The 25,046-nt window shown below is 30.3% G+C and overlaps 1 protein-coding gene across 2 annotated transcripts in view; it reads right to left on the reverse strand.

The window, feature by feature from the left end:
- Positions 1-25,046, reverse strand: part of Axn (protein axin) — an 83,891-nt gene that overhangs the window by 9,311 nt on the left and 49,534 nt on the right. For both annotated transcript variants that reach the window (XM_065514666.1, XM_065514665.1), the window contains exon 3: positions 42-587. In XM_065514666.1, coding sequence (XP_065370738.1) covers positions 42-134 — 93 coding nt within the window. In that variant the 5' untranslated portion in view covers positions 135-587. The remainder of the gene's footprint in view (positions 1-41; positions 588-25,046) is intronic.

Genomic DNA, 25,046 nt, shown 5'->3' on the forward strand with positions numbered 1-25,046 from the left:
CTTTATCTATTAAACAATATATAAAATATTAGTTTACAAACCTTTCTAACACGACATTCTTCTCCGGGTACAGGTGGTCTTGGCCCACTACACTCATTATCATCATATTTTCGGTAACCCGATGTATGGCTCATGCCACTTGAACGAAATGTTAATGGCTTTTTGAATTTTCCTTTTTCAAATTTAACTCGTTTAAATGGCGCTTATGTTTTGTATTTATAATTGAAATTATAATATTAGTTCGAAATAAGTTTCTCTTCCTGTATTTCGTTAGTATTTCTTCGCTTTACTGAATGATTCTTTATGTATTTTTCTACTGCCTCTTATTCTGCTTCTTAATTATTAAATGTGTGATGTTAATTATTTATTTATTAATTAATTATATTTAAATAATTTCGTGTATGTTTAAATATTATTATTATTTGTATATTGTATATTTATGTAGTTGTAGTTTTTTTTTATAAATTAATTTAGTAATTTTAAGTCGCTAATTAGACATTACATACAATTACAATTCGCTAAAGCCCTTTTTATTTAAAATATTAGGGCATGGAAGATTTTCAAATCGGAAGGCAATAATACAAGGCCTGAAAATATAGAGAATAATAAAACGGTATTAATTATCAAATTATATTAAAATTATATAAAATACTAATATTAAACTATGCATAATTAAATGAAAGTAAATTCGGGCATATAATGCTGACCTGCATCATTATTGATTTCGGATTACATATTTGGGTCGCGATTTGTATGAATACCAATATTTCTAATAAATGTACATACAGTATTGGCCATAACTAAAGCACCCCCTCAATGAATTTTTTTCATATGGTATTTTTTTGTATAAAATCAAAGTTTTAAATATGTATTATGTATTATTTTCATTTGTTAATATGTTTAGTATTGATAAACAAATACTTTCAAAGTTAACCTTTCTATAAGAGGTAACTTAAAATCAAAAAATATTTTAAGGTAGAAAATGAAACGGACAAAACTAAAGCACCCCTTCAAGGATATACTATAAACAAAAATTTTAGTTAATTTTTAGTTGCAAATCCTATGTTTTGGATGGCACAAGAACATCTCTTGGCATAAAAGATAATATGTTATCATGGCGTTTTTCGATATTCCTTCCCAGGCTATTTTAACGGCATGAAATAAATCGTGAAAATTTCCGATTCTTATTTCAACAATTTTCACGATTTATTTTCATATTAACAATGTGCCACAATTTCTCAATAGGATTGAGATCGGGAGATTGACCAGGCCAATGAAGAACTTGAATCTTATTGCTGTGTAGTCAAGTCTTACAAACTTTGGAGGGGTGCTTAGGATCGTTATCCTGTTGGAAGCTTAATATAATTGGTATCTCTTCACTGGCATAAGGCAACATTACAGCCTTAAATACATCACGGTAAATGAACCGATCCATGGTTGGTTGGTTGGTTTACGTGGTAGTTCACTACGTGCGAACAATCAAGTAGAGTCGAAGGGACCCCGTTTTGATGAGACCACACCACTCGTCAGATGTATTGTCGTTTACATCGCAATGTAACTAAAAAGTGCTAGCTAGACCCAACCTGTAGCTGTGAGATATCTTAGTAGGTCATTGAGTTTAGACCCGGCTACCTCACAAAGGTTGGTCAATGTATAGTTGCCCATGAATTTATGTCTCTTGACACTCAGAGCTGGGCATTCGCAGAGAAGGTGGAAAGTCGTTTCCTCCTTTTCCCTATCCTTACAACTGCGGCAATTGTCGTTAAAGAGGAGTCCCAGGCGATTTGCGTGCTTGCCTAACGCCCAGTGTCCCGTTAATACTGCCATCAACCTAGATATATCCCTTCTATTCCGGGTTATCAGTTGCATAGTGCGTTTTTCGTTAAAAGATGGCCACATCAACTTGGCTACCCTACATGTGTCTAAATTACGCCATCTATTCTCAGCCTTTGTAAGAAAATGTCTGAAGATGATACCTTTAATAGTCCCCAGTGGAATTGCTACTGAGACCGCATTGGAGATATCTAAGGCAGATCCCATTCTGGATAGTTCGTCTGCCTGTTCATTACCGTAGTGGTCCCTGTGCGCAGGTACCCAAACCAAAGTAATATCAGATAGACGACCTAGCCTTGACAGAGAGTTCTTACATTGCCTAACTAGTGAAGATGAATTTGTGTAGGCATTCAGCGAGAGAAGTGCCGCCTGACTGTCGACAAAAATACCTATATTGCCGCGGGTGTTATGATCATGTAGTGTATTGCAAGCTGCCATGATTGCAAAAATTTCCGCCTGGAAAACACTACACTCATTCGGAAGACGATACGAAATACCTATCTCGGGTTCGTCACAGAAGACGCCAGAACCAACACCACAGCTCATTTTCGAACCGTCTGTATATATCCTAGTGTCATATTTGTACACGAGATTACCCATACCCCACTCACTCCTGGAGGGGATTAAGACCTTGAATACCCTATTAAAATCTGTATATGGAGTAATATAGTCAGATAATCCCATAAATTGTATGACCAGAAAAGCAATCCCAGACCATTACATTGCCTCCTCCATGTTTAATTGTTCCTTTGCAATACATAGGATTCAGTCTTCCTCCTTTTGGTCTGCGTACACGCCTTATTCCAGCGGAACTTTTTATATTGTATTTGGATTCGTCAGGGAATAGGACTGTCTTTCATTTTTGGATACTCCAGTCGATGTGGCTTTGGCAAATTTCAGTCTAGCTTTTTTGTTCTTAGTTGATAGAAATGTTTTTTTTTGCTGGTCATCAGCTGAATAATCGGTCTCCTCTTTTACGGATTGTTCTTTCGCTAAAGCATAATCTGTGATATGCGACCAGTCTTAAAAAAATTTGAAACGAGCCTGGAAATAACTGATCTGTTAATTGAATATTTTTTACTCAATTCATGTAGTGATAAGCCAGTCTTCCAGTCTTCAATAACTTTAATTTTAAATTTACTGGAGTACTTGTTCCTTGTCATTGTTTTTTCACAATAAACTGTATAAAACTTAAATTTTGCACACTACGTCTTCCTATATTTTTCTCTTTTGGAATTTTTAAGTCCATTCATTGTGATTCCCGATAATTCACATACCGAGTCAAATTTTTAAACATCTTATAAGAGGGTGCTTTTGTTTTGTCCATTGCGTTTTGAGTTTTAATATGATTTATCATTTTAAATTAATTTTTAATAAAATTATCTTTTCCAAATGAATATTAAATAAACATTAACAATATTAGTTAATAAAATATATACAAAATAATCCCAAAAAAGCCGTTTTTATCAAAAAAATTATGATTTGAAAAAACCCATTGAGGGGGTGCTTTAGTTATGTCCAATACTGTATATGTCCACCACCGTGCACATACTACTAGAGGATTAGTAGTGGAACTTAAGTGAAGAGTAAAATAAGCATCTGCTCTTTCTGGTGCAACATTTATTTTAAAGTTGACATGTTATTTAATAAATGAGTATTAACAAAAATTAAAAAAAAAATATCAATAAAAACCGGTTAACCAACCGGCCTGTCGAATTATTCGAAATTATTTTGAAAACTTAATAAGTGTTCATTCAAATGCCAATTTTTTATCACAACATTTTCAAAATTTGTTCAGATATTGCGTTTGATAAAATTCGACAAAAAAAAGTAAAAATATTTTTTTTAACATTTTTGATACATATTATTATTGCAAATAAGTTTCTGCTATCTTCATAGAAATATATAAATTTAAAAATACTCGTAGCTTCCTAAATACTTTATTATAAAATTATTCATTGCTGAAGAACAAAATCAATAAAACTCAAATAAAAAAAATTATTTACAAAATCATAAAAAGTTTATTACAACTCAGAATACAAAGGTCAACACGTTACTGAACAGTTAAAGTTCACGAACTAGTAAAATACGATAAAGTAAAATAGGAGTTAGTTGAATAATTAATATTTGCTCTACTTCTGCACTTTAAACGTATTTTCTTTAAAGAACAAAACATTAATAAAATTTAATTATTATGCACTCATAATAAATTGTTAGCAAACAAAATGCTGTGGGAAAGGCATTATTTTCTTGACAAATAAAATACAATAAATAAGGAGTTAAGATCACATCCTTCTAATCTCAAGGTGGTATGGAATAAATTTGTTTCGATAAAACTCGCCTTTTACCAATGGTATATCCAAGTTTATATGGATGTTCTTATGAAACATCTGTTCCTATCATGGCTCAAAGAATTTAATTTATCAAAATTCAGTAACCAAGCCTATTGGCCTTCTGTATAAGATCAATTATGGTATTCCTAGAGTTCCCCATAACTGAATTCCGTATGTCAAGCCTTAATTTTACAACTTTAATTTTCATGTAAAATTCTCTGTATTATATATAACTACGCCAAGTTCGGCGATTATCTAAATAAAGGCTAAATCTATGGAATGTCAATCAAGACTCATTTTGAATTAAGTTATGTTTTGTTATATGTACTTCAAAAAACCATTTGACCATTTAACAAAAGAACTAGATTGAAATCTGCATTTGCATCGGGAACAATATGTTATATTTTACCTCAGGTGATAATGAAAGGCTTAAAACACTTTCAGCATTTGATTTTAAATGTTTAGGGGTTTCTTTTGCAATATTGATTGCATTTTCTTGGTTTGATTTCTAATATTATTCATTTCAAAAGTCTGAAGCAACTACTACATATTTGATCACAAAACATTCCTATGTCTGGAATTCTTGTTCAAGAAAATGCCAAAACAAACAAAGCAATAAAAATGGGAATGATAACGTTTGTTGCATCCAAGCTCTGGCAACAGAAGTGGCGTAAAAGAGACAATATGAAATTCTATAGAGCACTTCCCAATTCTGATGAAATTCTATAGAGCACTTCCCAATAAAACACTAGCTTTAAAAAAATGTCCAGCAGGTAAACTGACTAAGAAAGAGTTATCAGTGTTATTCTGTGTTAGCATGAATAACACTGATACCTTTAGATCAAGTTATTATTGAAAGTTTCAAATTTTATTATCGCAGTTTTGTTGTTAAAACTATTCTGTAGTATTTAGATGCAAAAAATCTACATTCTAGATTTTTCGTGGAAGATGCATGGAATTGGTTGGCATGACTTTTTGTTTTGTGTTATAAAATAAACTAAAGAAAATATATAACTATGTAGTTTTTTTCATAGACCTTCCTTAGGCGGACACCTCTCAATAATGGACAAATTTCAGGCGGCTGTAGCTGTCCACTATAGAGAGTTTTCACTGTACATACAGGGAAAATGATAATAAGCAGCACAGTGGCTTATTATCGTTCAGCAGTTGTTGAGAAATTTAAAGCTAATGTTGAACTTTTAATTATACCCTACACCACCATAGTGGGGAGGGTATTATGTGTTTCCGCAGATGTTTGTAACGCCCCAAAAATATTAGTCTAACACCCATCTTAAAGTATACCGATCGACTTAGAATCACTTTCTGAGTCGATTAAACGATGTCCGCCCGTCCGTCTGGCTGGCTGGTTGTCCATGTAAACCTTGTGCGCAGAGTACAGGTCGCAATTATGAAGATATTTCGATAAAATTTGGTACATATAATTTTTTCAGCCCAAGGACCATGCCTATTGAAACTGGCTGAAATCGGTCCATTATTTCACCTAGCCCCCATAGAAATGTCCTCTCGAAATTGGACTTTATAGGTCATAAATGTTTAATTTACATATGTATCTACACAAATTTCGCTCCAAATAAGTTTTATATATACAAATGTCACCAAATTTTGTTACGATCGGTCCATAATTAGTCATAGCTCTCATAGAGACCCGCTTCCGAAAATCACTTTAACGTGCATAAATCGCTTAAAAATGTTGGTATACACACAAAATTCAACATAGTTAATTTTCATATAGACACAAATCACACGACCTAATTTCATGGTGATCGGTCCATAATTGGTATTATGTTTGGCCAAGCTGGATCATATAATACCCAACACTATAAATTATTTTCGTGAATGATTTTCGGAAGAGGGCATTATATGGGAGCTATGACTAATTATGGACCGATCGCCATGATATTAGGTCGTGTGATTATGTCTATTGAATGTTATTTCTGATGAGTTATATGTTTATACCAACATTTTTACGAGATTTATGCTCGTTAAAGTGATTTTTGGAAGCGGGCTTTATATGGGAGCTATGACTAATTATGGACCGATCATCATAGGTGACATTAATTTGTGTACATTAATTTGTGTAGATACATATGTATATAAATTAACCATTTACGACCGATAAAGTATAATTTCGGGAGAACATTTGTATGGGTGCTATGTGAAATACTGGACCGATTTCAGTAATTTTCAATAGGCTTCGTTCTCGGATTTAAATCGCAATATCTTGAAATTTTATCGCAATATCTTCAAAATTGCGACTTGTACTTTGCGCCAGTCATATGAACAGGTAAAATAAAAATATAAAAAAATGTGGGAGTAATTTCATTCAAATGAAAAAAAGTGTTCAACAAACAGGTCAACATGTATATATAGGCTTAAAGAGGACACTTTGGCCTTTCTCCTGGTAGCAAAATTTGTTTAACCCCTTTTGGCCCTAAACACCGATGAAATTGAGATCTGAGCCACCGTGTGCTTTCCATCATACCAAACGTCTAGGAGTGATGTATGTATTCTGATACAGTGTGGCCATCTTCGATAATGGAACAAATATCATAATCACTTCTTCACTAATCTAAAGTACGTCACAGTATTAAACTTAGTTACTACTTTTTGTTTTTTAATGATACTTAATAATGTTGGTGAATCAGTCTAAGTATTAAGTTTCATTAAATAATTTAAAAAAAGGAAGAGTGCTTTGAATTTGCTTAATTGCGTAACATTGGAAAATATCATTCTAGTGCAATAAATTCTGGAGTAAAAATACTTGAATAAAATTAAAAAAATAATAGAAATAACAAAAAATACAAAAATTCTAAAGTTTTAGTTTAACCTTGATGTTATTTCATGAATAATTTGGTCCCTAACATAAATATGTATATAAAAGCTTGTTAAATAAATTAGTTATGTATGCAGCAGAAAAGCTTGATTGAATGCTTCCAATAAATTGTATTCCTATTGTCATACACGATTTTAAAAAAACAAGTAGTACATATAACATCTTCAAGAAAGTAGTTACTCAAATTAAAAGGAGATTATTGGAGACAGTAAAAAGATGAAGATTTCTTTTATTGTTATTTCTTCTTTTTAGTTTTGTTAAAGAAGGTAAGGAATTCTTCATTGAGGAAGGGATGATGAAGAATAGAATAGAATACGGTATATGTGCGGCCATTTTGAAACCAATTTTGATTGGTGGATGAAATCGACCAATACAATATATTCGGGATATAGTACGTACTATTATCATACAATAGCGGCAACAACAATAACACAAACACACACACACATCCATAAATACATACGAGTACAACAAAAAAGAAGGACAATTATTCAGCCATTATGTACAAAATTGAAAATATAAAAAAAGGAAAAAAAAAATATATAAAACACATTGAACTCATCCACAGGCAAATGGGGAATAGAATGAAAATATCGTAGAACAACAACATTCGGTATGTTTCAGTAGTTTAGTTGACGCACTGAGTGAGTACGATTCTTCTTTTTTCTATTATCAATCCAACAACAAAACAAAGGACTGAAATATATGTTCATCTAGTACGTTAGTATATCGTCAGTGAAAATGCAAAAAACACCTAAAAATTCGAAAAAATTAAACATGCTTAAATCTATATGTACTTAAGATTAAGTTTTGGATGTATTCATTATAAGAATACTTTTAAATTTATTTTTAATTTGAAATTGCACCACAATTATTTAAATATTTCCTTCCTTCTCTTTTGTAAACATGTTTGAAATGTTTGAAAACGCTTTTCGTGTTTTAGGTAACGATATATATTACTACCATTAAACACAAAAAATCACTTCATGAATAAAACTGAAGTCAAACAAATTTTACCGATGATGACAGAAACAACATTTAGCAAAAGACAAAAAAAAATAGCAACCATCACATCATCATCAGCAACAGAAATAGAACAACGTTACTGGGAAGCACTGATAAAAAACATCAAAATGTACAGTGGATTTCATCGCAAAATAATTTGTAATAAATATGTATGTAACTTCCAAAATTCTGACACATGGAATACATATCTACCTTAGAGTGCTCCAAGATTGTATGGACGAAAAAAACTTTCTAGGTACAGGCCGTCCCCCCCTCTAGAATTGTTCTATGTACTGTAGAAACACGTTGTGTAAAATATTAGGATGATAGGATAACGTTAACTGGTGGCGCAACGACGCTGAAGTTTTGAGGTGCATTTACAAGGGGAAAATATGCAATTTTTTCAGTTTTTGTAAAAATTTTGCCATTAAATAATGACTTTTACAATTTAATTTAAAAGAATCGAAATGTGTACGTAATTGTCGTTATAATAAGATATAAAAGACACAAATTGGTGAAAGAATGTTAAAGTTATTAAAAAATCGCCAGGCCATTAACGTGTCTCAGGCCACTAGAACAAAAAATGTATGAACAAAATTAACATATTTTGAGAAATATTAAAATAAAAGCTTATTTTTACTTAAAATATATCCATATTTACTTGTATATGAGTTTTTGTCCTCGTAGGATACCTATTCGCAGGTATGACCAAAAAAATTAAATTTTTTTAACGGCAGTTTCAAAACTCCAATTTCAAATTTTTAAAAATTTTGTTAAACAAATTTCAGAATTTTTTGATCATCACATGGGGATTTATTGACAACATAATAGGGAATAAAAATGTGAAAAAAGTATGTCAATACCTCCTATAGTTTTTCCGTACCTGCGATATAAATTTTGCGATTTTCGAGAAAAACAAATTTTTTGGCCATATTTTGGGGAATGACCAGAATTTCCTTCCTGTAATAATTTTTAAGTAAAATCTATTTTTTAGAATAATATAGTCCAGGTAATTTTAAATATAGTCTGAAAGTTTTACTAAAATCGGAAAACTTTAACCCTTAAATCGTGAAGGTCAAAGGTCAATTTTTTCAATATTTGGAATTTCTCATGGAAAGATAGCGAAATATTATATATTTTTGGGCCGATTTTGATGAAACTTAAGAAAAATATAAAATGAAGTCTAGTATTCACAATAACAGTACAAAAATGGAAATTATTTCTTGATTCTTGATCTTGATTCTGTTATGGAAAAAACTAATATCGATTCTCCCCGTGGTATTGGCTGGAATTTGAATGAATATCTCAACGATATAGATTATGCGGATGATTTATGTTTAATGGTCCATTGTTTCTCCGATATCGAAGACAAACTCAAGAAACTGGGAGCCAACGCAACAGCAGTTGGCTTGGACATTAATATCGGAAGACCAAAATAATGTGTATCGGTTCAACGAACTCATCGCCCCACACATTGTATAATGAGACAATCGAGGACGTCGAAACATTTTGTTACCTCGGAATAGAGTGTCCAAAAAACCGGCAAATTTGAAAAACCGGTTTCCGGTTTAACCGAAAAAGTGTGTTTTTGAAAATCCGGTTTTGATTATTGTCTTTTAAAAAACCGGTTAAATGGTTTCAGTTTTTGTTAAAAAAAACCGGTTAATCACCAGACTACAAACTTTCATGCCTCCGTCAAATAAACGGCCCAATTCTGGCCCAATTGGGTGACAAACGAACAGTTACTAGCGATCTCGAACATGTCTCCTTTTACTACGGAGATACTTAGACGCAAATGGACTTGGATAGGCCACATACTCCGTAGACCAATATATGACACCGCAAGAAATGCCCTGGAATGGAATCGAAGGCTATCGATGACCAGGTCGCCCACGAAACACTTGGCAGCGGATAACACTCAAAGAATGTCAAAAGGCAAATAAATCTTGGAACCAAATCAAAGCACTTGCAGCTGATCGTGTAAACTGGAGAGGATTTGTTGTGTGAACCTATTTCAAATCCATTACTTGTGGTAATTCATGTTTTAGCTGGGTAATACAATATTATAAATCGATTGTCTTCATTATAGCCCCACTGTGTGTTGACATTTTGTGGGCATATTCACAACAGTAAGTAATATACAAGTAAGTCTAGTACATATGAATATAAGGCAGCCATTGTGCCTGTAACGAAAAAATCTGTTCAAATAGTCAAAGTAAGTGACAAAGTGTGAGGAAATACTTGTTAAATACGATGAGTAAGCAAAAATTTCCACATACGCGCATACATGTTTTTAGGAACTCAATGAAAAGTGAACACAATATACGGAATAAACGAATGGGTGTAAAGGGGCCTAGCAATGGTAAAGAGGACATTATCTAAAAGTTGAACAAAAAACATGGCAGTAATAAAGGGACTACAAATGGAAATGTCATTTACATACTGCTCCACATTTTGGATGGCGAAAAGAACAAAGGAAATCGCAAATTAAATGTTGCAAAACATAGATCTCACAATTTCACATGTTTTACATAAAACACGATACGAGTATTAATAATAATAATAATGTACAGTGTAGGCTTAAACACTTTGAATAAAATTTAATTGCAAACTGTATGTTGTGTCTTGTACATTACTTTAGTCATTGGTAGTGATGACAATGAATATTTCATATTGTTGAAAATGTTTTGAATGACACTGTTTATAATATATATCTAATGTGCTGTTTTTCTATAGCGAATGAGCGTTTTGAGTGGACGTTTTACATGTATTTTGCTTTTGTTACAATAACAAAACACATCTTAAATTTCCACTCAAAGTACTCGTTCGCTATAGAAAAACAGCACATAAATATAATAGCTAACGATGCTCAAGTATTTTTCATGATTTTCATGCTTATGAACCTTTTCAAAAACATTTTTTTTTAATATATAAATTTGATTTTAGTCTTCAAAGTAAAATTACAATAATTCAAAGCACATACATATGACGATTTTCTAATAACTGTATAAGTGCACTGATAGAAAATTATAAACGGAAATCACACTTTCCAACATGATTTGTGCACAAACATTCGTAGGAGACAATTATGCAAATAATGTTTGTCAAACATAAATCGCTTAAAACTAAAATAAAATTATTTAAAATTATTACAAAATATTGTTAAAGGTAACAATGGTTTATTGCGCACATTTTCCATAAAACCGCTGTAAGTCTTCAATTTAGATAAAATTTGATATATGGGCATTTCCGCCGATTAGTCAACCAGGATCGAAAAATAAAATGTTGATAATCTTCGTGTTTTACTGAAGATATTTAGATATATTTTGATACAAATAAATTTTTCGGCCCAATGACGGTCATAGATGTTTAATTTATGTAGGTATCTACACAAATATTGATCCAAATATTCATGTCACCAAATCAGAGCTGTAAATGAATCATTCTTTTTTGATTTTAATTCATTATGAATTAGCTAAATTTTGAATTAATTCATTGAATTGAAAAAATGAATTGAATGAAATTTGAATCAATTCAAACGAATTAGACAGAAATGAATTTCAATTCATTTCCAATTCAAATGAATTAGTAAAAATGAGTTGCAATTCATTTACAATTCATTTGAATTGAATTGATTTTGAATTAATTCAAATGAATTAGAAAAAAGAATTAGCAATTCAAATGAATGATTCAAAAATGAGTTGCAATCAATTAAATTCAATCTCTAGGGGGAATGAAAGATTTCTCCTACCAAAATGAAAATATCCAGTACAAAAATTGAAAAGCTTTGTCCTGTATACGCGCCTGATCAATGAAAACATGGTGTTTGGAGTTTATTTCTTCAAGAAGAACTGATTTTTATTTTGAAATACGCTGAACGACAAAACATATTTAATATTCAAGAAGCAATTAATAATTTTTTAAATTTTGTGACAATGTATGTAGTTCAAAACACAATTGAGTTTCATAAATAAGGCTAATTAGATTTAATTAGAATGCATCATTCACCTTAAACAACAATAGCTTTTCAAAATTATCATCTGAAAGAAATCCACGTTTAGGGATGTTTAGAATAGAGGCGTACGAAAATAATCGTTCAACACCAGCTGACGATGGTAACGGCGCATTATATTTAAAGGAAGACTTTTTAACCGTCGATTAATTATACTGCATACTTACTGACATTGAAGAATCTGCTAAATATGCTGCGAATTTCGCGTCGGAGTTGGAAATGAATTGCTAATTTTTTTTCTAATTCTAATTAATAGTTTGAATTAATTCAAAATCAATTCAATTCAAATGAATTATAAATGAATTGAATTAATTCAAAATCAATTCAATTCATTTGAATTGAAAACGAATTGCAATTCATTTTTACCAAATTAATTTGAATTAATTCAAAATCAATTCAATTCATATGAATTGGAAACGAATTGCAATTCATTTTTACCAAATTCATTCGAATTGACTCAAATTTCATTCAATTCATTTTTTTGTGTGAATGATTCGCGAATTAATTCAAAAATGAGTGATTCATTTACAGCTCTGCACCAAATTTTATTATGATCGGTCCATAATTAGCCATAGCTTCCATATAAGACCCGCTTCCGAAAATCACTTTAACATGCATAAATCTATTAAAAATTTTGGTATACACACAAAATTCAACATAAATAACTTTCATATAGACGTAAACTACGACCTAATTTCATGGTGATCGGTCCCATATAAGGCCCACTTCGAAAATCACTCACGAATATAAATTATTGAATTTTTAAAAGAAAAATGTTTTTGCTCAATTACTTAGTGTAGGGTATTGACCGACCATATAATACCCTGTTGTTAAGGAAATTTAAAGGTATTTATGGGAAAAATCGTACGTTTGCGACCGGTATTTAAACCAATTAAACAAAAACTAATAGAGATATTTTATTGTGTAAATACCGGATAGAGACCTACATTAATACACTAAATTAAACTTAAACTCGATGAAATCAATCTTTTGCACTAAACATAGAGCTACCAAAATGCTTTGTTTTCTATATTCTTTGGACATCAAAAGCGTACGAACGTACGTTTGTGACCCAAGGAAATGTCCATATGCATATGATCCCAACAAAAAATTAGAGAAGTTAAGACACACTCGATACAGAGTAATTTTTAAAAATTTAAAATATTTATTTTATTAAAGTAAATTGAAAAACTGTTTCTGAATATTAAGGTACACGTCAGAGCCGTTGCACCACCTGCTAAAGTTATCCTATCATCCTAATATTTTACAGAACGTATTTCTACACAACATATAACAATTCTAGGGAGGGGCGGTCGCAATTTATTTTTTGTGTAACACTCTAATGTCAATATGAAAATAGCTCTTTATTCGAATGCGTTATTAGAACCAATAAATATTCTCTGAATCGTCAATGCTTATGATAACATTTTTAGAAGCAGCAGCCCCAAGAAATATTGTAATTAAACTTGCACCGCTTAACACAGACATGTTGCATAATATTTGTGGAATTCGTAACTCTCATTACTGAGAATCGTAATAATTTCAATGTAGGCTAAAATAAAAAAATATACTCTTACAAATAGCGGACATACATTGTTTGCAATACTAAAAGTAAAATGAATTACAAAAATTAATAAACCAAACAAAAAATAGAAATAAAACATACAAAATGGAGCGTAACCCTAACAAAACATCCCTCAAAAAAGAACAAAATCAAAATTATTTTTTAATAACTTACGAATTAAATAAACTCATATTTATATTTTCCACATGAAGCGTAAAAATATTGAAAAGAATTGTTGGTAATGGAAATCATAACAATGAAAATAAATAATCCTCATCATATTAACAGACTGTATTTTGTATGCTATGGGCAACATTATGTACATATGGATGTCCGTCTGTTTGCCTGTCTGTCAGTAAGTAAACAACATCGTATACAATTTCATTAATAATACCATATTTCATATTTTCTTTCTTTTATCAGGAATTGAAATGTGTTTCGTTAACAATTGTGCTGCTATAATTTTTTTTACGAGTACACAAATAAAAAGTACCTACTTATATAAATATGTATTTAGTTTTTTGGCATTTAAAAGTAAAATTAATTAAATAGGAAAAAATTCAATGTCTAGATTACATAATACCATTCATACAGTTAGGGTAGAATGAATGTTATGACGGGATTATTGTTATTTTTTAATTAAATTAAAATTTAGTTCCAGTAATTCTTTATTTTCAGCACAAGATGTATCAATATCATTATGGATTACGATTTTAATCATCATCATTGTTTTTGAAAATTACTATATCAGAACCATTCATTCGATCGAATAATTCTTTGCTACTGCTACCATTTTAAATGACGAATTTTTCTAAAATGAAACCAAAATCACCTTTTGAGCAATAGTTAATGACAGAGCGAGCATTGAATTAATTAATTCAATTTAAGCTAAATTCACTGACATCTTAATTCAGAATTAGAAGATTCAGCAATTCGTTCCGTAAAACCATTCACAAACATACAAAATTGTTTAGCTTCATTCAAGGTTTTTATTCGAATAGACTTCATTAATTGTTGAATTAATTCATAAGAAGTAAGAAAGTATGGTCGGTCAAGCCTGACCATATAATGCCCTACACTAAGTAAATGAGCAAAAACATTTTTCTTTTAAAATTTCAATAATTTGTATTCGTGAGTGAATGGGGCTTATATGGAAGCTATGCCTAATTATGGACCGATCACAATGAAATTAGGTCGTGTGATTTATGTCTATACGAAGGAATTTATGTTGAATTTTATGTGTATACCAACATTTTTAGGAGATTTATGCACGTTTATGTGATTTTCGGAAGCGGGTCTTATATGGGAGCTATGACTAATTATGGACCGATCATAATAAAATTTGGTGAAATGAATTCCGTATATATAAAACTTATTTGGAGATACCTATATAAATTAAACCGATAACGTCCAATTTCGGGAGGACATTTGTATGGGTGCTAGGTGAAATAATGGACCGATTTCAGCCAGTTTCAATAGGCTTTGTCCTTCGGCGGAAAAAATAATATGTACCAAATTTTATCGAAATACATATCTTCAAAAGTGCGACCTGTACTTTGCGCACAAGGCTTACATGGACAGATAGGCGGACGGACATCGTTTAATCGGCTCAGAAAGTTATGCTAAAGGTACGGTCGCACATGACCAATATTTACTCAAAAAAGCGTAACCACTTTTTCTAGCACAAATTTGTTTGACGTGTTTACTCTTACAAGTGTTTTGTAAGATCAAACAGCATCAAATAAAATAAACTAAATATTTGTTTTGAATTGTATTCAGTAAAAAGAGAGAGACAATAAATAAAAGAATTAAAATATATTTTATTTAGCGGTTACGTCTTTTTCGTCAAATATTTGCCATGTGTGACCCTACCTTAAGTCGATCGGTATACTTTAAGGTGGATGTTAGACTAATATTTTTGGGCAGCAGCCCCAAGAAATATACCCTCCACACTATGGCTGTGTAGGGTATAATAAAATTCATACAATCTTGAATGTTTAAATTTTGTTAACTCAAATCTAATACAAATTGAATGAAAATAATTACTTAAGCCTTTTTGTACAATAATAGATTTGAACTGAAGAAAAAAAAAATGATGACTAATTTCTTATCTGTTATATAAGGACTGAGATCGAAAAAGAGTATTATTTGTTTTTTTTATCAAGTTACATTTGTAAAGTATGTCAGTTATTATGTTTAATGTCAATTTGTGGTCATTTGTTGTTAATCTGATTAAAATGAGTGACGAGAAAAAAGTGCGTACTAAAATTATTAAATATTTTCAACGAAACCCAACTTGGTCCTACAAAAAGTTGGCCAAACAATTGAAGTTGTCCGTTGATAGAAAACCTGATTCATGTAGAATGAATGGTTCACATGATGTTTCTATAGCCAATAAACACATCTGGTAGGAGGAAAGCAGTCCGGTTAGGTCAGTACTCGGACTATTTGGTACAAAAAGTTAAAGCCAATGCAGGTTTAAAAACATAAAAGGCTCAAAAAGTTCCTGACAGGTGCTATGCTAAAAATTTGGAGGCCAAATACAGAGCACGGAAATTGAAGTCAAAATTTATACAAAAAATATAGCTGCTGCATATGCTCTGGAAAATTTTTCACAGCTTCCGGGTCAATATTTTTATGTTGCTCCTGCTCGAGGGAATGTTGTAGAAAAGTTTAGGACCCAAATGCAGAAAATTATCCCAAAAAGTTCTTGGTTCATGGCAAGCAATATGCAGTTACAATTCATTAATTGATAATGAAAGTTTTTGCTGAGAATATTTTAAAATTTAGAATTGCTTATTTTTTGTATTATCAACTAATTCAGTAGTAGAAAGTAAATTTATTTAAAGCAAAATATTAGCTCCTTGCCCCTGTAGTATAACATTAATCATCGAAAAAACGAAATTGCTAAATTTCCTATTTCTAATCATGTTTAAAACAAATAAAACACTTCCACCTTTACATATTTATTTCCTTTTTATTCAATCAATTAATCGTTGAAACATTTATTGCAATGTTTTGGTTTATATATAGTTTACAATATATGTGTAAATAATATACAAATTCTTTAAAACAATGAAATACTTCAAAACAAACCTTTTTTGTTAGCAGACAATACAAATCCATTCATTATTCTCTTGTATAACAATACAAGAGAATAAATAAAGGACCTACTTTGAAATATTATGGAAAAACAAAAACAAAGAATACTTGTAGATTTAAAATTAAAACATTTTAGAACTTTCTTTTATATTCATTCACGTGAGATTTACAAAGAAAAATGTTCTTTTTTATTTTTACTTCATTATTTTAATAAACTACTGATAAATTTGAATTTAATATCTATTTCTTATTATGTGATATTTCCTTAATAACAAACACATTTTAATAATTCAAGAAGAATTTTCGAAATGTTGGTTATAGTTTAAAAGTATACGGGTTAAATGTTTATTTCTGAAATTGGACATTTATCAATACAAATGTTTAAGTCGCAACATGAGACTGTGGAAATACCTTACATTTTACATAAATTGCTGATTTTCAATACCAAAATTATCTGAGGTCTTCGAAAAACATTTTTCAGGGAACAATGGGACTCGAACAATACTTCTCTACAAATAAGGATCCATATAAATAACAATTTTATCTTTTTATAGAAGAAGCTAGAAATGTTATAAATCGTTTTTCAGTTCTTTATGAATAAGCTAGAAATGTTATAAATCGATTAATTTTAAAAATTCAAATAAAACGACATATTCATAACATAACTACATTTGCTGTGATAAAAACTACTGGATTTAAATCAAAAAAAGAATTCTTAATTATTAAAAAGATAAATGTTGCTCAATTAAGAGCTTAGTTTAATATATTGTAAAACCATAAACAGTTTTTTAACAATTTCAACTAACGTCCTGTTTTTGACGTAAAACAGTTTAAAACAAATAAATAAAAGAGGAAATATTTCAAGAACTGAACTTATATAAAAAATATATTTTCAAAAATTGTTATTTGTTTAGTTGCTTAATTTAAGTCAGTTCGAAATATCCACCATATATGGGGATCAATTTGGATGATTTATTACTCTCAGATAATTCAGATGGAATTTCTGATTGAATTCATTGTTTTCAATTCTTTATGTTGAAGTTTCGCGTTCGGTTTTAACCGAAACCGTGGTTTTTCATGTCTTAAAACCGAAGCCGACAATTATTGTCTGACTTGAAAATGAGAGAATTACAATAGATGGCGTATCTTTTGAACGCGGTTTTTGTTTTTAATAACTTATAGAGTAACTTTGGATATTGTAGACTTTGTGTCCAATGTGGACCTGTGTCTTTTTTCAGAAACTACTGCTTTGTCGTACATTTTACAGTTTGTTTGAAACCACAATTCCACATGTGCATGTGTCATGAGTAATTGATATGAAGTCCTTTTATTCTTGTATTAAAAGATAATGCGCGTGATCAACTTTTCGGCCCATGTAACAAACAAAATTTGGTACATTTAGGGCCATTATTACAACTTGCCGTTATAGTTAAAGTTAACTTTAAGGGTACCTTTTTCTATTGTTTAAAGTTAACTTTAACTATAACGGCAAGTTGTAATAATGGCCCTTAGATAGTAGAATTTAATGTTTGGTTGTTTTATATAGTTAAAGTGGACACGTAGTTTTGCATATATTTGGATTAGTAGGAAAAATTAAGTTTTGATAATGAGATATTCATATTCGCTAAGCAGTTTCCATAGCAATGTTTTACATATTAAAACATTGCTATGGAAACTGCTTAGCGAATATGAATATCTCAAAAGCGACTTCAAAAAATATAATAAATCTTATTGTTTGAATTCTTAATCCAGTTGTCTTGAAAACAAAAAAAAAACTAATGAAATTGTTAGATACTTCGACGGTTCATTGAAAATATTGGAGGTCAATTTCAACAATAACATTGTTTTGGTTTGGATGAAGTACTGGTTAAACACTCGCAGTCAGCGTTGACGGCGAAAACCCCCTAACACACGTTTTTCATTAAAACTTTTAACCCAAGTATTATATTATTTTTGATCGAGTTACCTTTGTAAAGCATGTCAATTATTATGTTAATCTGATGAGTGACGAGAAAAAAGTACTAAAATTATTAAATATTTTCAACAAAACCCAACTTGGTCTATGTTAATAACTGTATCGGGAGAACTTGTCCGTTGATAGAAAATTTGGTTCAGGTAGAAGAAATGGTCCACATGATGTTTCTAAAGCCAATAAATTGAAAGCATTTTCAAAAGAGCTTCCAACACATCCGGTAGGAAAGCAGTCCGGTTAGCTCAGTATTAGGACTATTTGGTACATACGAAATTGAAGCCAAATTTTATACAAAAAATATACCTGCTGCATAATGGACGACGAAACTTACGTATAGAAAATTTTTTTGCAGATTCCGGGTCAATATTTTTATGTTGCTGATGCTCAAGGGAATGTTGTCGTTTTAGGACAACATTAGGACCCAAATGCAGAATATTTTCCAAAAAAGTTCTTGGCATGGCAAGCAATATGCAGTTGCGGCAAAAGAAGCCAAACATTTTTTACAAAGGACTCAATAAATGCCGAAATTTATATCAAGGAATGTTTACAAAAAAAGATGCTTCCATTCATAAGACTTCTTAATGTGTCCACTTATTTTTGGCCTGATTTGGCATCCTGTCACTATGGTAAGCAAGGTCTTGAGTGGATTTCCCAAGAGAGGTAAATCCTCCAAACTGCCTGGAGCTAAGGCCAGTGCAGAGATATTGGGCTCTTGTTAAAAGAGAATTCAAGAGCACAAAAATGTGTCCAAATGTGTGGTAGATTGGACTACCTGTTCGAACAAAGTGACAGAAAGCTCAATAAAAACCATAATGGAAGGGTTTCCGGAAAAAGGTTCATAAATTCATAACTATTGATTAGAACTATAAAAATATTATTTTTTGTTAATTGTAATAATAATTTCAATCAAATAAAAAAATCAAAACTGTAACTTTAGTGGTTATTGGATTTTTTCGATCTCAGTCCTTAATAAAATTGTTATACATATAGATACGAGTATCATTATCTTAAATATTTAGTTTAGTAGTATTCAGCTCAAAAATACCAAACGGCTCGCCAAACTCTTTAAATCAACTTTTTTCATGAAAAGTTGCAACGTTTTTATTTCAATATGCAAGAATTGAATTGTATTATTTTTTCTATAACAAGAAACACTTTATATCTTCAAAAATTATATAGATTTATTGCAAATTTATCGGTTTTTACAGCCTATATATGTACTTGCGGTTTCCTCTGGTATTAACTAAGTATGTATAATAAAATGTAATGTTTACCTACCCAGTATTACAACGATTGAAGTCAATAAAATGATTATAGTATTAGACCAGAATTATTGCACTTCTCCCCTTCAATTAAAATGGTATAATGTAATGAAACTATGCATTTATTCTGTAGATTGTTGGTTAATTGTTATTTTTTTTTTTTTAAATAATCTTATAGGCAATGAACTCTATTATTATTGAGCAAAATGTCAACACACTAAAGAAAAAATTATTTTAATTTGTAGGGATTATTTAACAATTTAACACAAAAGATAAGTTAAGTATTCCGTAGTATGGATAATGTTGGTGACGATGATAATGAGATGATTACGATCATAAATACGATTATAATGATGGAGATGTAATGAATACAGATAATTCCGAAACCGAAATAAACACACGAAACAATAATGAGTATTGAACAATGACGAATGCGACACAAAAACACTCACTCACATCACCACAACGACATCAAAAAACATACAAATACATACGATTATCGGTGGTGACAATTCTTCAACGGCACGAGAAGAAGGAACCTTTGATGGAAATAATAAAATGCAATTGGATTGTGGTACGTGCTTGTCTTTTAAGTTTTGTTGTTTGTTTTTGTTGTTAATGACGACAAACGACGATAGCATCAACCAAACGAAACAATGAGGCTGACACAAATGTAGGACCCGACCCGTAGATGAGTAGTTAGTTAGCACGATGTCAATGAGCAACAAGCTATGCAAAGCTGAAAAGTCAAACTGAATCAGAAAAAAAGGATATAAAAGGAAATTACCGGGGTTGCAATACAAATGAGCGACTTCAAAATTGAGATACACAGTTATTATTATTATTATGTACGGGAACGTTTTTACATACCAAAATATATGCGAATGTACATATGTACCAGTACATGAATTATAATCGTATATACAGTGATTTACAGTGGAAATGAAACACCATTTTTTTATGGACAAAAGAAAAAAGTTTGTAGCATATCGAAATATAGGTCGTAGAACCAAAAAGATTCTGAGACGATTTAGCTATATCTGTCCGTCTATCTGTTTGTTAAAAACACAATTGGGCCACAAATAATCTATGTTGAAAAGGTTTGCTTGGTATTGAAAATGGGCAATATCGGTCCATGATTTCACCTAACACCCATACAAATGTCCCCCGGAATACTGTTTGAGCTGTTATAAATATGTTGATTATGCGGCAATCCTGATAAAATTTGTAAAGTATGCCGAAAATCGGTTTAATGGTATGATTTTCGGAAAAAGTGAATAAAATTATAAACACATTAAACGGTTTAAGTTTTATTAAATTTAATATAACTATAAGTTTTTTGGCATACTCTTTATTTTGGCATATATTGTTAATAAAATTATATCAAATATTTGGTTTGATTTAACATCTAAAATGCTGGTACAATATAAAACTCTTTCGATGCAAATTTGGTAAATCCTTCTCCATAAAAAGGGTTGTCATTAGTTACTATAATCATATATATGATTGCTACAATCATGTATATCGTAAATTTAGCACGTTATATTGCCGCAATCATATAAATAATTACAGTGATCATAATATTGTTAAAAATAACTTGTAAAAATTTTGAAATGGTTACAATGGTTACAACTAACTATATTTTTTCTCTGCGTTTAACAATAAAATGTTAAATAACTTTTTTTGGGAGAACTTGTAATAGAGATTTTTTATAGGATGATGTGATACAATTGGGGTATTCACATGGTCTGCTATTAGTCATATTGTCATAATGTCCTAATATATTATAATAGTTGTATTAGACAGTTGTGTTTTAGACAAAAAAAAGTATTATTTTATGACAAAACAATAAGCATAGTTCAAATAGTCTTATAAGTTTACAACTTTTTTGTTTGAAACACAACAAAAATTTTATTAAACTATCATAATATATTAGAACATTATGACAATATGACCAAATAGTAGACCGTGTGAATACCCCAAATATATTGTAATAAAATAAATTACAAAATTAACTATTTTTGGTTCGTAAAAGGTGGATCATTTTCAGTTTGAATCACTGTATATGTATGTTGGGTATGGTATACAATTGATATTTGTTGCTTTCTATTTATTTTGTTTGCAACTGAGATAATCCTTGTAAACAGGGTGCTTATGTAAAATTGTATGCATGTAAATATATATTAGTAATAACTAGGGGTGGATTTATATGCAAATGCATGTCTAAATACCACATATTACTTATTATCTACACGAATCACACATTTTGTTATAAAGTGGCATAGCTTTGATAGGACATTTTTTTAATATTTTATTGATAATGCTTATTTTGTTATATTTTACTTCAAAATTCATATGATCACAATTTTTAATACAAATATTTGTCTCGACGAAAAGATTTTTGTAGAATTTGTTATAAAAATAGCATCACATGTTGTCAACTAACATCTTTTGACATCGAGCAACTAGCGGCAAGTCTTCTTCATTTCTCTATCAGCAATTGGAAATTTACATTTCAAATTAAAACACTTTCGATATATTAGAGATTTCGTTAGCGAATGATTTTGTTAAATCATAACACAGTTACGAGATGAAAATAAAGGTTGGATTTTAAAAGGCCATATCTAAAGATTATAACGATAAAAAGGTTTTAATCTCAAGATATTAGTATTAATTAGGGTATTCAATCGATTAACCGTTAATCGGTTAACTGTTCGAATAATTTAAAATTGCCGATTTTCAAATAACAAATAAACCGATTAATTTGTTTCGATTAACCGATTAACCGCAATATTTATTTTTCCAATTCAGTTCAATTACAAATTTCAAATTAAAAGTATATAATTTTTCGAACATCCAAGAAAAATGTTTAGTGAGAATAACAACTGACATATTTAATTTACATGTATTTAAAACTTTGTTTGCATTTACATGTACAGAACTTAACGAAACTATCAAAAGTATTCAATATCTAAAACAATCCAAAAAGGACACCAATGATGTGCTTAGAAAAAACTAAAAAAAAACTGAGATATTGCATATTCTTCATCATGCTTTCGATTTCTCCAACATCCACAATCAGCGAGAGAAAAGAAAAAAAATCGTTTAAAAGGAAAAAAAATTAAATTATATTCATTTTATAAAAGATTATTTCAGAAGATCTGACTAAAATCCAAAAAAAAAACTAAAATGTGTATACAAAAAGGATCTCATCAAATACCACATTTGCTATTATTTTTTGGTTGAATTGTTATGTTTTGTTTGTTTTTTTATGTTTTTGTAAACAAAATTGGTGGTTGTATTTTCAATTTAAATTTAAAATATATATTTATCGGTTAATCGAATAATTTTAAATTAACCGATTATTAACCGAATAAATCTAAACCCCGATTAATTATTTGCTCGGTTAACCGATTAAACCAGAAACCAGATTAATTAAATACCCTAGTATTAATATATCTATAGTTTTCTCAGGAAAACAATTATAATTTTATTGTTAGTATAATTTAAAGAATTCTATCTGCTGGAAACTTGTTGGTCATTGAGCTATCCATAGTTAATTATGTGCATATTATGCACAAAAATATAAGTGCATATTTTTTTAAGTTTTTAGGTTATATTTTGATTTTGTTTGAAACAAATTTTAGTCGCTTATTTTCCAATAATAAATCCCTGAAAATCCGCGTTCTAGTAGTAACCCTGCAGGATTTTCAATTATTTTAAATGAAATAGTCCATGTGACTTGTGAAAAGAGGTAAAAAGTTGCTAAAAAAAATATCATAAAAAAAACCGAATCAATTTAACTCGTGCGTCCGTCTGGCAGGTTGTACGCAAAGTACAGGTCGAAATTTTGAAGATATTGAAGAGGAAGCCTATTGAAATTGGCTGAAATCCATTATTTCACCTAGCCCTTCATAATTGGTCCTCTTCCTAAAGCCTTGGGGAAATGTTTTTCTTATAATCTGACCTACTATGCGACCAGTGAAATGTACAAGAAACTCGATTAACCTCCAACAATAAATTTCTGTGAATTTTTATTGAATATGAGTGAGTGAAGTCAAGAGAACCATCTTTGGAAATAGATGTCTTTCGATAGGGATGAAATTTGCACCAAGGTTCAGACACAATTTTTCTCATCCATGTAACTTATTACCTATTGTTCTTAGCAAAATGTGTCCCAAATAGTTTAAATAGCAATTTCTTCAATCTTTCGAAAATTTTGACATTTTATTCCAAAATAGTGGGATGCGATTCGAATATATATCAAGATAAATGTTTTAACTCAAAAATTGTATGTCTTGAGTTACAAAACATTTATTTTGATATACACACAGTTACTAATGTATACGTACAACCGACTTATTGTCATTTTTGTAAAAATCTATATATGTATATAAAAATACAAGACCTGAGTCAGGCCTTGTATTTTTATATACAGTCACACAGATAATAGTACGTACCCCTTAAAAATTCTGTAATTTTACAAAAATTGGTGATATTTAAAAAGTAAATAAACCAACAAATTTTAAATGAACACAAATATTGATTTCAATATTTAAATTTAAAAACTTAAATTTTATAAAAAAATCACAAAAACCTATTTCATAGCACAGATAATTATACGTACTCTAAAAAAAAGATTAATGTACAAAAATAATTCCAGGTATATATTATGCCTCAATTACTGCCCTGAATCGATTACTCATTGAAAATACCAGTTTTTGTTTGTTCCTGACAGTTTTTTTTCGAATGCGCCGTTCCAATTCATCCCATAAATGCTATATGGAATATGCTTTTTTGCAAAATACTTCGCACTGTTTCTGAATGAACATTAATAATGTGGTCATTTTCGAAAGTGTTTCGAATTTCCACGGCTGTTGTTTTAGGATTTTTACTAAGAATCGGCCAAATCTAGGGGAAATTTTTGGTGGACGTCCAGTTTTTGGCTTGCTTTCTAAAGATTGAGACTCAGACAAAATTTTTTTTACAGTCTGCACTGTATAATTGTCACGTCTAACAATTTTAGCAATTGAACTCAAGGAATTACCACCTTTCCTCTATTTTAAAATATGTTCACGCATTTCGATTCAAATGTCCTTTGTTTTCTTA

The sequence above is a fragment of the Calliphora vicina genome, chromosome 1 (assembly GCF_958450345.1).
Source record: "Calliphora vicina chromosome 1, idCalVici1.1, whole genome shotgun sequence".
NCBI lineage: Eukaryota > Metazoa > Arthropoda > Insecta > Diptera > Calliphoridae > Calliphora > Calliphora vicina.